Raw genomic sequence first — 15,720 nt, 5'->3', positions numbered from 1 at the left:
CATTAGAATAGGGTTTATTGCTGTGGGAAATACAGGACCCAAATGATTATGTGTCAATTTTGCCATGTGGCACTGCAGGGCATCACAACGCAGATAAATCACAAGGATTTGTAAAATGAATAAGCTCACATTTGCAGATAACACCCTGCTTGCCTGCTGTCTGGCTGACACAATGGGAAATGTGATGCCAACATTGATTTCTTTCTACAGAGCAGACACTGTCATTCAAAGGTGGTAAATACCCCCATTGGTGAGACTGATTGACTGAATAGGAATGTCAATTCAAGATGGGATCTTCACTGGTTGAGTTTTTCTAAGTCCGTAGCCTGATTTACATATCCCATGGACTGAAATCCAATGGTTTTCTCAGCATCAATGTTGAGACCCATAGACACTTCTACTGGTGTAACTGAGTAGGCCCTGTGGATCCCCATCTCTGGGTGAGAACATTCTATTCCTAATGACAACAACAAGATCAGCCATTCTCCAGTCCATTTCCACTGCCACATGTCCAAATAGCATGGTATGGCAGACTGACTGGTCTCTCTCTCTCTCTCTCTCTCTCTCTCTCTCTGTATCACTCTCTCTGTGTGTGTGTGTGTGTCTCTCACTCTCTGTGTGTCTCTCTCTCTCTGCGTCACTCTCTCTGTCTCTCTCTCTGTCTCCATCTCTGTGTCTCTCTCTCTTTCTCTCTCTCTCTCTCTCTCTCTCTCTCTCTCTCTCTCTCTCTCTCTCTCTCTCTCTCTCTCGCTGTCTCTCTCTCTGTGTGTGTGTGTGTGTCTCTCACTCTCTGTGTCTCTCCCTCTCTCTGTGTCACTCTCTCTGTTTCTCTCTCTCTGTCTCCATCTCTGTGTCTCTCTCTCTCTTCTCTCTCTCTCTCTCTCTCTCGTTGTCTCTCTCTCTGTGTGTGTGTGTGTCTCTCACTCTCTGTGTCTCTCTCTCTCTGTGTCCCACTCTCTGTGTCACTCTCTCTGTGTCACTCTCTCTGTGTCTCTCTCTGTCTATTTCTCTGTCTATCTCTCTCTCTGTCCCTCTCTCTCTCTCTCTGTCTCCATCTCTGTGTCTTTCTCTGTCTCTCTCTCTCTCTCTGTGTCTCTCTCTCTCTCTCTGTTTCTCTTTCTATATATATATTAATGTCTCTCTGTCTCTCTCTCTGTGTCTCTGTCACTAGGTGTCTCTCTCTCTCGGTGTCTCTCTCTGTCTCTCTCTGTGTGTCTCTCTCTGTGTCTCTCTCTGTTCCCAGCTCACTGGGGACATTTATCACACTCAAAAAGCCATAAAAGAGGCAGGTGGCCCCACGATGAATAGCTACCGTCACTTGTTGAGGCACGACACAATAACAGACCCCCGACTGAGACAAACATGAAGCCATTCACATCAGCATTGCCAAAAACTTAATCATCTCTGCAACTATAAATCTCTCTGATAACGTAATCATCTCTCAACTATAAATCTCTCTGATAACGTAATCATCTCTCAACTATAAATCTCTCTGATAACGTAATCATCTCTGCAACTATAAATCTCTCTGAAAACGTAACCATCTCTGTAAATATACATCTTTTTGAAAACTTAATAATCACTGCAACTATACATCTCTCTGAAAATGTAATCATCTCTCAACTATAAATCTCTCTGATAACATAATCATCTCTCAACTATAAATCTCTCTGATAACGTAATCATCTCCGCAACTATAAATCTCTATGAAAACGTAATAATCTCTGCAACTATAAATTTCTCTGAAAATGTAGTCATCTCTCAACTATAAATCTCTCTGAAAACGTAATCATCTCTCAACTATAAATTTCTCTGAAAATGTAATCATCTCTGCAACTATAAATCTCTCTGAAAACTTAATCATCTCTGTAAATATACATCTCTCTGATAACGTAATCATCTCTGGAACTAGAAATCTCTCTAAAACTTAATCATCTCTGCAACTATAAATCTATCTGAAAACATAACCACCTCTGCAACTATAAATCTCTCTGAAAAGTTAATCATGTCTGCAACTATAAATCTCTCTGAAATTGTAGTCATCTCTGCAACTATAAATCTCTCTGAAAACGTAATCATCTCTGTAAATATAAATATTTTTGAAGACTTAATCATCTCTGCAACTATAAATCTCTCTGAAAACGTAATCATCTCTGTAAATATACATCTGTCTGAAAATTAATCATCTCTGTAACTATAAATCTCTCTGAAGACTTAATCATCTCTGCAACTATAAATCTCTCTGAAAACTTAATCATCTCTGCAACTATAAATCTCTCTAAAACTTAATCATCTCTGCAACTATAAATCTCTCTGAAAACTTAATCATGTCTGTAAATATAAATATTTTTGAAGACTTAATCATCTCTGCAACTATAAATCTCTCTAAAACTTAATCATCTCTGCAACTATAAATCTCTCTGAAAACTGAATCATGTCTGTAAATATAAATATTTTTGAAGACTTAATCATCTCTGCAACTATAAATCTCTCTGAAAACGTAATCATCTCTGTAAATATAAATCTCGCTGAAAACGTAAATATCTCTGTAAATATAAATCTCTCTGAAAAGCTAATCATCTCTGCAACTATAAATCTCTCTGAAAACGTAATAATCTCTGTAACTTTAAATCTCTCTGAAAACGTAATAATCTCTGTAACTATAAATCTCTCTGAAAATGTGTCATAAGATCATCTGTCAGATGTGTCTTCTAATTGTAAAGCGTCTATCATTGTTGTGGTTACGAGAGAGTAGTATGTGAAGCAGTTCAGCGGAAGCTGACTGGTGTCTGTTGTTGTTCACAGTGTTGTGCTAGAGATATGGAGGAAAGAGGCAATCTTCTGTGATCTGTTTACGGCCGTCTCATTGCTCTCATCCATCCAGGAGATACAGTAATGATTAGCTATGTCAATTCCAATTTGCTGATACTTGAATCAATATGCCGTTCTTTACCAGCAGGAGATGCCGTGGGAGAGGCAGTTCCCTAATGGAAGATTACAGTTTCCTTATATGTGGCTCAAAGTGATTCATGACTTCATCTCTAGAGGAAATTAATGGGATCTCCGAGACGACAGGGAGGTGGTTGAAAAGGAAACGACGATGAACAAACATGCGCCTTCGTCATTCTACATGATCATTATTCATTATCAGGCACACAGAGTTGGCAATGGGTTGTCTGATGCGTTCTTGGCTCGACCAACAGAAAGTCAGTGCTGTCAGTGGCTTTCTGAAACAGACATAAATACATACAATTCAGGGGTAACTCTGTGCCGAAATACACTGTCCTGCGAAATATTGCTTCCTGAAATAGTCTGCTCTCGGAAATACTGTTTTTCTGAAACACTTTGCTTTCTGAAATAGACTGCTTTCTGAAATAATCCGTTCTCTGAAATAGACTGCTTTTTGAAATAATCAGTTCTCTGAAATAGACTGCTTTTTGAAATAATCAGTTCTCTGAAATAGACTGCTTTCTGAAATAATCCGTTCTCTGAAATAGACTGCTTTCTGAAATAATCAGTTCTCTGAAATAGACTGCTTTCTGAAATAATCCGTTCTCTGAAATAGACTGCTTTCTGAAATAATCCGTTCTCTGAAATAGACTGCTTTCTGAAATAATCTGTTCTCTGAAATAGTCTACTTTCTTAAAGGCCCAATGCAGCAGTTTATAAATCAAAATATCAAATCATTTCTGTGTAACTGTCACGTCAGTCGGAAGAAGTGGACCAAGGTGCAGCGTGATGAGCGTACATTATACTTTTATTTCGAATGTCACCAACAAAACAAGAAATAACACTTCAGCCCGGCACGGGCGGAGCGCAGGCATAGGACGCACTGAGCAGTCACAGCGCACCGGAGACACAGTGCGTAGAGCCGGCGCAGGATACCCTGGGCCGAAACGGCGCACCGGAGACCAAGAGCGCTGAGCTGGCACAATCCGCCCTGGCTGGATGCCCACTCTAGCGTGGCACTTGCGGAGAGCTGGCTCCGAGCACACCGGGCTGTGCACGAGTACCGGAGACACCGTGCACTTTACCGGATAACTGTCTGTTCACTCGCTCTCCGCGGTAAGCACGGGGACTTGGCTCAGGTCTATAACCTGACTCTTCCAATTTTCTCACATTTTTGGAGGGGGGGGGGCTGCCTCTCGTGCCTGCTTCAATGACTTGCCTCCTTATATCACCGCCGCTCCTCCTTCCCTGCCCTTATTTCCTCCTTTGGATGCTGATATTCTCCAGCCTTTGTCCAGGGTCCCTTGCTTTCCAAGATCTCCTCCCATGTCCATTTCTCAAAAAAAAAGCTGCTCCTCATTACCACGCTGCTTGGTCCATTTGTGGTGGGTAGTTCTGTCACGTCCGTCGGAAGACGTGGACCAAGGCGCAGCGTGGTGAGCGTACATTATACTTTTATTTTGAATGTCGCCAACAAAACAAGAAATAACAAACGAACATAAAGCTACATAGTGCTCGCAGGCCACTACACATAGACAACTACCCACAATCCCAGGTGGGAAAAAGGCCTGCCTAAGTATGATCCCCAATTAGAGACAATGATAGACAGCTGCCTCTGATTGGGAACCACACAGAAACAAAGAAAAAAAGAACATTGAATGCCCACCCAAATCACAGCCTGACCAAACCAAATAGAGACATAAAAAGGCTCTCTAAGGTCAGGGCGTGACAGTAACAATGAAGTACAATACTGAGAGAATTTAGCGAGGACTGTCTGGGACTGGTAGGGGTCTAATGGGAGGGATTTGTAACATGACAACTAGCTGTTATTGGCAGAGATGTTTGGAACTCTTTGTTATTGGTCTATACGGCCAGACTCCACCCGAGCAAAATCTGCTTATTACAAGGTCCTGTGTGTATTGTATTTTCTGAAATACTCTGCTCTCTGAAATACTCTGCTCTCTGAAATACTCTACTCTTTGAAATACTCTGCTTTCTGAAATACTCTGCTCTCTGAAATATTCTTATTTTTGATGCATGGGAGCATTGGTGCTCCAAACGGAGACCAAGAGTCTCATTAACTTTGCCTCCCACCGGCCCTTAACCTCTTGAAACTCCCCATCCCGGATCCGGGATTGTGACTAAGCCTCAGGCTCATTAGCATAACGCAACGTTAACGATTTCTGAAAATCGCAAATAAAATTAAAATAATGCGTTTGCTCTCAAGCTTAGCCTTTTCTTAACAACACTGTCATCTCAGATTTTCAAAATATGCGAACCATAGAAATTGACTAATTTGTGTAAGAGTATGCAAAGCTAGCATAGCATTTTGTGTAGCATGTAGCACGCAACATTTTCACAAAAGCCAGATAACCAAATAAATAAAATAATTTACCTTTGAAGAGCTTCTGATGTTTTCAATGAGGAGACTCCCAGCCACATACCAAATGCGCAGTGTTTCCTGAAAGCGTCTGTGTGTAGGAGATCGTTCCGTTTTCTACATTGCGCCCCTGGATAGTCACCTACAAGTCAAACTTTTTCCGGATCATAATATCGACCGAAACATGGCGTTGGAATCAATCCTCAAGGTGTTTTTTCACATATCTCTTCATTGACATGCAGTTCATCTTGCTTCTCTCTCTGTGCCCCATGGCATCGAACAATTGGTAAATGTGGTCTCTTATGGTCAATCTTCCAACGATCTGCCTACAAATACGTCACAATGCTGCAGACACCTTGGGGAAACGACAGAAACAGATTCATTCCTCTTCCGTTCACAGCCATATAAGGAGATCATGAAAGACCAAAAATCCAGTGGATCCCAAGTCAACTTGGTTTTGCCTGAAGCTCACGTTAAAGGGCACGCACAGAGAAGATATATTTCTGGACCTCAGAGTGTTTTCTTTCGAAACATTACTGAGCATCTTTTTGTGACAAAATATCTGTTTTTCTTATGAAATAGGCATAAGTGTGAGGTTAAACAAGTAAGATCACTAGGCACATCATCACCAGCATCAACATTAAATCTATGACCATAACAATCGATAGCCAGCAGTGGATCCCCAGCACGACGCCAAGAATAGCCTCATCGAACATTACTGAAGTACTGTATGAGGCTGATTAACAATAGCACTAGGACCAATCAGTTACAGATAAAGGAGAATAGCCTCATCGAACATTACTGAAGTACTGTATGATGCTGATAAACAATAGCACTAGGACCAATCAGTTACAGATAAAGGAGAAGAGCCTCATCGAACATTACTGAAGTACTGTATGAGGCTGATAAACAATAGCACTAGGACCAATCAGTTACAGATAAAGGAGAAGAGCCTCATCGAACATTACTGAAGTACTGTATGAGGCTGATAAACAATAGCACTAGGACCAATCAGTTACAGATAAAGGAGAATAGCCTCATCGAACATTACTGAAGTACTGTATGATGCTGATAAACAATAGCACTAGGACCAATCAGTTACAGATAAAGGAGAAGAGCCTCATCGAACATTACTGAAGTACTGTATGAGGCTGATAAACAATAGCACTAGGACCAATCAGTTACAGATAAAGGAGAAGAGCTCTGCCAATTGGAATGTTTACACTGTATCGGAGTTAAAACGTGTTCAAACGTGTTCACATGGACACACCGCAAGCATGGGCAATGTTATCGGATATTGACATGAAACCACGCTCATATCCCAGATATTAGCTCATATCCCGGATAGTAGCTCATATCCCTGATAGTAGCTCATATCCCGAATAATAGCTCATATCACAGATATTAGCTCATATCCCGGATAGTAGCTCATATTCCGGATAGTAGCTCATATCCCGGATAGTAGCTCATATCCCAGATATTAGCTCATATCACGGATAGTAGCTCATATCCAGGATAGTAGCTCATATCCCGAATAATAGCTCATATCACAGATATTAGCTCATATCCCGGATAGTAGCTCATATTCCGGATATTAGCTCATATCCCGGATAGTAGCTCATATCCCAGATAGTAGCTCATATCCCGGATAGTAGCTCATATCCCAGATAGTAGCTCATATCCCAGATAGTAGCTCATATCCCAGATAGTAGCTCATATCCCAGATAGTAGCTCATATCCCGGATAGTAGCTCATATCCCTGATAGTAGCTCATATCCCGGATACTAGCTCATATCCCAGATAGTAGCTCATATCCCAGATAGTAGCTCATATCCCAGATAGATAGCTCATATCCCAGATATATAGCATATCGGATATCCCAGATAGTAGCTCATATCCCAGATAGTAGCTCATATCCCTGATAGTAGCTCATATCCCGGATACTAGCTCATATCCCAGATAGTAGCTCATATCCCAGATATTAGCTCATATCCCAGATAGTAGCTCATATCCCAGATAGTAGCTCATATCCCGGATAGTAGCTCATATCCCAGATAGTAGCTCATATCCCAGATATTAGCTCATATCCCAGATAGTAGCTCATATCCCAGATAGTAGCTCATATCCCGGATAGTAGCTCATATCCCAGATAGTAGCTCATATCCCAGATAGTAGCTCATATCCCAGATAGTAGCTCATATCCCAGATAGTAGCTCATATCCCGGATAGTAGCTCATATCCCGGATAGTAGCTCATATCCCAGATAGTAGCTCATATCCCAGATATTAGCTCATATCCCAGATATTAGCTCATATCCTGGAAAGTAGCTCATATCCCAGATAGTAGCTCATATCCCGGAAAGTACCTCATTTCCCGCTTAAGGTCTTATTCGGGATAAGCTGTTTACCTGCACATTTGCTATCCCGCTCATGAGCATCCCTGTAGCCATGAATAAACAGAATATTTCTAATTTAAAGTTAATATGGGTCAAATGAAATAGTAACTGCAATAGTGACACTGACTGTAGGCCTATAACCTCTCACATGTAGAGCAAATTAATATTAACTCCTGCAGAATTATGCATTTCTTGCAGTAAAATTATACAACACATTTAAATTTTGTCTCAGGAAGAGAGTGGAGAATTATGATTCATTACTTTCAGCATCTCTTGAGAAAATGCGAATGCGGTGTAGTGTTATCTTTGACTCTGTTATGCAAGCAGACAGTATTTCAACCACATAAAATATGCAGCCAAGACGAACTGAAGTCTTATCAGAAACGTTTTTTATCATTTTCTCAACTTTTCATTTCATTAAAACCGGTGAAACTGACGACATTGGGGTATTTTCCACAGGACCAATCTTTCCAGGTATCGTTTTCTCCCCGGTCCCCAAACCAAACAGACAACTTTACCCATGTTAACTAGATTACTAAAGCATTGGTGTGCATGTAAAAGTGGTCAATGATAGAATTGAATAGGTTGTGGTGTTCACGTTTCGAGATGTCTTGATCATGTGAATATGCTCTGACAGAGAGTTATGGGTCAGTTCCAAAGCGTGAAAAGGAGACAGCTGATTCAATAAAAACTTTCACTGAACATAACAGAAATGTTGTGTTGAGTTGATCCCATAAGTCATTGGGTTCCAGGAGCATCGTTCGGTCTCTGAATATTTTTGCTGGAATGATCAAGGAACGTTCCTGGAGTAAATTATCTCTGTCATAATGCTGGAATGAAAATACCAATGACATTTTCTACCTGTGAGAGAGGTCTCCACCATTCTTGATTCTATACATTTTTCACCAGCACCTTGAAGACACAAGCCCTCCCTCACTCCTCTGCTTGCTCCTCTTGTCTTGGGCTCTCTGCTAAATGTTTAATAGCTTGTTGCTTTGCTGTCATCCCTCTCACATCCCAGTCCCAAAGTGCTGTGCAAAGCTGCAGAGATGCCTGGTACTCCACCTCTCATTTTTCTCACATAGCTTCTAATGGAGTAGGGAGCTATTTCACGCAGGAATCAATTTGTGGGCCGGCCCAGGCTACTTGCCTTATCCCTCACATTTTTCAACAGATATTTAGAAATGTTCTGATACCGATATTGTGTGTGTGTGTGTGTGTGTGTGTGTGTGTGTGTGTGTGTGTGTGTGTGTGTGTGTGTGTGTGTGTGTGTGTGTGTGTGTGTGTGTGTGTGTGTGTGTGTGTGTGTGTGTGTGTGTGTGTGTGTGTGTGTAAATGTTAAACAGAATAAACCAAATAACCTTGTCCATTGACCTCATTGACCTCGTCCATTGCCCCATTGCCCTCGTCCATTGATTCCATTGCCCTCGTCCATTGATCCCATTGACCTCATTCATTGACTTCGTCCATTGACACATAAGCCTTATCGAGCAAGTGGGAGGTGCTAACAAGCTGCCTCAAATGTCTATTTATCATCTCACCGATGATGCACAGAAAACAAGCCGTAACGCCATGAGACAAGGTCGTGGATAAGAAGTGCCCTCAGTTCTCTCGCCCACCATAAGACACTTACACAGCTGCACTTGCCTCCTGACCCCAAACCCAAATGTGACATTTTCCAAATTCCTATATTCAGCTCAAACACACACACGCACACACACACACACACACACACACACACACACACACACACACACACACACACACACACACACACACACACACACACACACACACACACACACACACACACACACACACACACACACACACACACACACACACACACACACTCCTTCTCTGGGCTTCACGTATGAGGAGGTGTCATGCTGAGGCATTCAAAGACGAGTGATTTTCATGACGTTTCTTAAGAAGTAGTAGGTATGCGATTAACCAGATTTTTTCCAAACAAAATGTCCTTCGAGTGTTTTGGTTTTCAGCACTAAGCATTCATATTCATTGAAGAATTGAATCTCATTTACCCAACGGTTCTGAGGTCATGTGTTTTCAAATGAAGGTGCTCCAGTCTTATTATAAGAACGCGACTGTAGCTGCCAAAATGACAGTCAGAACGATGAAGAGGGTAGTCCCCTGGGGGTGGTTACATATGACACTCTTGACTATTCCAATTTGTTCAAATGGATGTAATATTCAATACAGGGAAACGTACTGCAGGGTATACAGCATGTTAAAAACCATACGATGGCATTGAGGTTACCACTATCAGTTGCAAACTAAATTCACTTGTTGAGAATCCATTCGCCAATCTTGATCATGGTTTTACTTTTACTAGACATTATCAAATTACGTGAGTCAACTCATAGCTGTCTCTACTCATCTCATAGCTGTCTCTACTCATCTCATAGCTGTCTCTACTCATCTCATAGCTGACACTACTCATCTCATAGCTGTCTCTACTCATCTCATAGCTGTCTCTACTCATCTCATAGCTCTCTACTCATCTCATAGCTGTCTCTACTTATCTCATAGCTGTCTCTACTCATCTCATAGCTGTCTCTACTTATCTCATAGCTGTCTCTACTTATCTCATAGCTGTCTCTACTTATCTCATAGCTGTCTATAAAACCATCTACTTATCTCATAGCTGTCTCTACTTATCTCATAGCTGTCTACTTATCTCATAGCTGTCTCTACTTATCTCATAGCTGTCTATAAAACCATCTACTTATCTCATAGCTGTCTCTACTTATCTCATAGCTGTCTACTTATCTCATAGCTGTCTCTACTTATCTCAAAGCTGTCTCTACTTATCTCATAGCTGTCTATAAAACCATCTACTTATCTCATAGCTGTCTATAAAACCATCTGCTTATCTCATAGCTGTCTATAAAACCATCTACTTATCTCACAGCTGTCTATAAAACCAGCTGTCTCTACTTATCTCATAAAACTCATCTACTTATCTATAAAACTATCTACGTATCTCATAGCTGTCTCTACTTATCTCATAGCTGTCTATAAAACCATCTACTTATCTCATAGCTGTCTATAAAACTATCTACTTATCTCATAGCTGTCTCTACTTATCTCATAGCTGTCTATAAAACCATCTGCTTATCTCATAGCTGTCTATAAAACCATCTACTTATCTCACAGCTGTCTATAAAACAATCTACTTATCTCATAGCTGTCTCTACTTATCTCATAGCTGTCTATAAAACCATCTACTTATCACATAGCTGTCTATAAAACCATCTACTTATCTCATAGTTGTCTCTACTTATCTCATAGCTGTCTATAAAACCATCTACTTATCTCATAGTTGTCTCTACTTATCTCATAGCTGTCTATAAAACCATCTGCTTCTCATAGCTGTCTATAAAACCATCTACTTATCTCATAGCTGTCTCTACTTATCTCATAGCTGTCTATAAAACCATCTACTTATCTCATAGTTGTCTCTACTTCTCTCATAGCTGTCTATAAAACCATCTACTTATCTCATAGCTGTCTATAAAACCATCTACTTATCTCATAGCTGTATCTATTTATCTCATAGCTGTCTCTACTTATCTCATAGCTGTCTCTACTTATCTCATAGCTGTCTATAAAACCATCTACCTCATTGTCTGTTCCTGGTTCATATTCCAGTACATTCAGTCAAATTCTAAATGGGGTCCTTTCGATAATTTGAAGCTTATGTAAGGATGGGTCTCTTTATGTGGTGATCCAGGATAAAAGCCTTACCTCAATGTCTGCTGCAAAGAGAGGACTGTGAAGAATGAGAGAGGGGGAGAGACACAGAGAGAGAGATAGACAGAGAGATAGAGAGAGTGGGAGAGAGAGCGAGGGAGACAGAGAGACAGGGAGAGAGAGAGAGGGGGATACAGAGAGAGACAGAGAGACAGAAACAGAGAGAAAGACGGGGAGAGAGACAGAGAGCGGGGGAGACAGAGAGACAGGGAGAGAGAGAGAGAGAGAGAGGGATACACACAGAGAGAGAGAATCTAAGAGAAAGACAGGGAGAGAGAGGGAAACTGAGAGAGACAAAGAGAGAGACTGGGAGAGTGTGTGAGAGAGCGAGAGCGAGAGAAGGAATAGAGAAATCATGAAATAATCCTTTAGTGCTGTTGCGACGATGGTGCACAACTTCCCTCCCATTTAAAGGCAAGGTTAGAAGCTCAGGCAAAAGAAAGCAAGACTGTACTCGTTGAGACAACCAGATGGTCGTTCACTTACAGATATTGAGATATCATTTGCCATGAATGACAGTCAGACACAGCAGCCTAGTGTACCATGCCTGCAGACTGTAGGTACATGAAATATAGGTATCACTCCTAGAGTTGCCTAGCAACTCATGCCAAAAGGCTCTGCACTCTTTTAAAACCTCTATCACAACTGTCAAAAATCCCATATATTGCCTGAGTCATGTCAAACGGATTGAAGCAAAATACACGAACACCTTTGAGAATCGTTCAGACTGATAGCAATGAACGTTTGCTCGTCAAACTGCAATGACATCCCCGCTGGCAATGCCAGCAGCATGTTACACAAATGGTGTAAAACACAGTTTACCATCATTAGTCTTCTCTGGTGTGAAACGTGGAGCTTGGGTTGCAACACATGTACGACAAGGAGGCTTGTAACAGCTGAATAGTCTGTCAAAATGCCTAGAAGATTGGAGGTTGATACGTGATGTCAGAGTAAGTGGCCATAGAACGGTCACAAAACGATCGGTCAGATCGGTGGCCAGACGAGAAAAAACTATTTTCTGTCACTCTCCTAAAACAAGTGTTCGAATAGACATCCCAGAACAAGCATCCTTTGGTAGGAGAGAAGTAGGAGAGAAGTAGGAGGAAAATAGGATATAGGTTCTTTAATAAGTAGGAGATAAATGCTTACAATCCTACTCTTTTGTTTCAAAGCCTACTATTTAATATCCAAAAGCTTTTTTTTACACCAGTTACAAGCATACACATATAGATGACAAACAATGACTCCATCTCATCTGCCCAGACCCACATTCACACCCCCCATCCCTAGAACAATGACTCCATCTCATCTGCCCAGACCCAAATTCACACCCCCCATCCCTAGAACAATGACTCCATCTCATCTGCCCAGACCCACATTCACACCCCCCATCCCTAGAACAATGACTCCATCTCATCTGCCCAGACCCACATTCACACCCCCATCCCTAGAACAATGACTCCATCTCATCTGCCCAGACCCACATTCACACCCCCATTCCTAGAACAATGACTCCATCTCATCTGCCCAGACCCACATTCACACCCCCATTCCTAGAACAATGACTCCATCTCATCTGCCCAGACCCACATTCACACCCCCCATCCCTAGAACAATGACTCCATCTCATCTGCCCAGACCCACATTCACACCCCCATCCCTAGAACAATGACTCCATCTCATCTGCCCAGACCCACATTCACACCCCCATTCCTAGAACAATGACTCCATCTCATCTGCCCAGACCCACATTCACACCCCCATTCCTAGAACAATGACTCCATCTCATCTGCCCAGACCCACATGCTCACCCCCCATTCCTAGAACAATGACTCCATCTCATCTGCCCAGACCCACATTCTCACCCCCCATTCCTAGAACAATGACTCCATCTCATCTGCCCAGACCCACATGCTCACCCCCCATTCCTATAACAATGACTCCATCTCATCTGCCCAGACCCACATGCTCACCCCCCCCCCCCCCCCATCCCCCAAAAAAGGTTTCAAACAGCTGGTTCCTAGAAGTACAATTTTGAAAAGAATTGTCCGCGTTGCCCGTTCGAAGGCTAGCACGTACAATCTGTTAGCAATGTTCCACTAGCTATGAACCCCATTGTGTCCGTGCCTGTACAGCTTGTCTCGCTGTGTGCAATTTAAAAATCCTCCTCCCCTTGCGTAGCACAAGCGTCACAGTTTCAAAGTCAGCTTAGGGACAAAGCAGCACTTGCATTACGTTGTGGCACTTCTTACACGTGGAACATACAGCTCCGTTTTTGGTGTAATGTTGAAAAGCTGATTAGCGCTCCACTGTGTTAGCACCATGTGCCTCTGTTGGCCCACACAGCTGCTGCTACTGCCTCCTCCATCGCTGTACCAGTTCCTCTGTGCCAGGGTGAGCTGCCGCTAATTACCCATGCTATGGTTACCGGGGCTAGGGGGGGGGGAGCAGGGAAGAGAGGGTGTGGGAAGGGTTGAGGGATGGACAAGCTCCTGTTGGACACGGAGTTGTCAAAAATAGATGACTTCATTCTTCCCCTCTTACCATTGTTTATCCCTTTGTCTTTCATTGTGGGTGAAATGTGACTTTGGCAAACTTGTGTAGCGCTGTAGTGCACTTCCTTCCAGGTGAACACCTTTTCAGGGGATATAGTGACTTAATAACAAGACGAGCGACAACATCTTCAAAACTGCACACAATTAATCATGACCTGGAGCATCACCACAGGGCAACAAAAGGATTTCAAAGAGCCATAAATCTTGGTCTGAACACGACGAGCGCAACATCACTCTCAAATCTGTCCCAAATCCACAGCCCTCATCCTCATTTCCATCCCATAAAGTACACGAGCCTGCCAGCGCTCACAGAAGAGAAACCGGACTGTGGCCAAGAGAGATTACGGTCCTCTGAGGCAATCAATACGAAATGCACCTGCTATTTCAGAATGGAACCCATTGAAAAGATTTATTCTGTGGTTTCCCAAATGAAGCGCATGCAGATATTCAAATGACTGGAGCCATGTAAAAAAAGAGTGTCTCATTGTCTTCCACAAAATGAGAGAAAGTGAGCAAAGAAACAAATAACAGGTGATTGATGATAGAAAATCTATGGATCTGAATTGTCATGAGGAGAGAGAAAGAGAGAAGGAGAAAGAGAGAAGGAGAGAAGGAGAAAGAGAGAAGGAGAAAGAGAGAAGGAGAAAGAGAGAAGGAGAAAGAGAGAAGGAGAGAGAAAGAAGGAGAGAGAGAGAAGGAGAAAGAGAGGAGAAAGAGAGGAGAGAGAAGGAGAACGAGAGAAGGAGAAAGAGAGAAGGAGAAAGAGAGGAGAGAGAAGGAGAACGAGAGAAGGAGAAAGAGAAAAGGAGAGAGAGAGAAGGAGAACGAGAGAAGGAGAAAGAGAGAAGGAGAACGAGAGAAGGAGAAAGAGAGGAGAGAGAAGGAGAACGAGGGAGCGTTTGACAAACGATTCAACTCCTCTCTGCTTTGTCCGCCCACCTCTCCTCCAAACGACAAGCAACTTCTCGCCGCCCTTTGGCCTACTTTTGGCCGTGCGGAAGTACAAAATGTGAATGGCTGCTCTTACCTTTCTCCTGGCTGAGGCTTCGAATATTGCCGGAATTGTCCATGCTGTACTATCCCCTGAAGAACAGGCTCCATTGTGCTGCTAAAACTGAGCCGGAGAGGCTGGGTTCTCCTGGACTCCCATCAGGGGGGTCACTGATCTCAGGCAGGAGGAAGACAGGCAGGAGGAAGACAGGCAGGAGGAAGACAGGCAGGAGGAAGACAGGCAGGAGGAGGACAGGGTTATGCCGTGTCCAATGGGTGGCATAACAGAGGTGAGGAAACTGAGTCAAAGTACCTATCTATCTCTATGTCCCTTGAAGTACAGCTTCCTCTCTAGTTCTCACAAGCCATTCCCCATTGCCCGCCCGCCCTCTCTCTCTCTCTCTCTCTCTCTCTCTCTCTCTCTCTCTCTCTCTCTCTCTCTCTCTCTCTCTCTCACTCACTCACTCTCCCTAGGAAAACTTGGCAGGCAGTCAAGCAGGCAGGTCGCAACCGAGACACTGTGGTATGGTGTGCGCTACGGTATAGTTCTGTATTGTACTGGTGGGGGGAGCGAGGAACGCCCGGAGAGCCTGGGGAGTGTGCTCAGAGCAGTCAGCCTCTCACAGCACTCGAGAGCCTTCGCTCTGCTCACAGATCACCTTGGAGTCGAAGAGCTA

At 42.8% G+C, this 15,720-nt stretch overlaps 1 protein-coding gene across 1 annotated transcript in view; it reads right to left on the bottom strand.

Moving 5' to 3' along the window:
- Positions 1-15,379, bottom strand: part of LOC135505252 (1-phosphatidylinositol 4,5-bisphosphate phosphodiesterase eta-2-like) — a 111,977-nt gene extending 96,598 nt beyond the window's left edge. The window contains exon 1 of the mRNA XM_064924446.1: positions 15,081-15,379. Coding sequence (XP_064780518.1) covers positions 15,081-15,123 — 43 coding nt within the window. The 5' untranslated portion in view covers positions 15,124-15,379. The remainder of the gene's footprint in view (positions 1-15,080) is intronic.
- Between the last annotated feature and the right edge of the window lie 341 nt (positions 15,380-15,720).

The sequence above is a fragment of the Oncorhynchus masou genome, chromosome 18, assembly GCF_036934945.1.
Source record: "Oncorhynchus masou masou isolate Uvic2021 chromosome 18, UVic_Omas_1.1, whole genome shotgun sequence".
NCBI lineage: Eukaryota > Metazoa > Chordata > Actinopteri > Salmoniformes > Salmonidae > Oncorhynchus > Oncorhynchus masou.
This window is presented reverse-complemented; position numbering and strand designations above follow the sequence as displayed.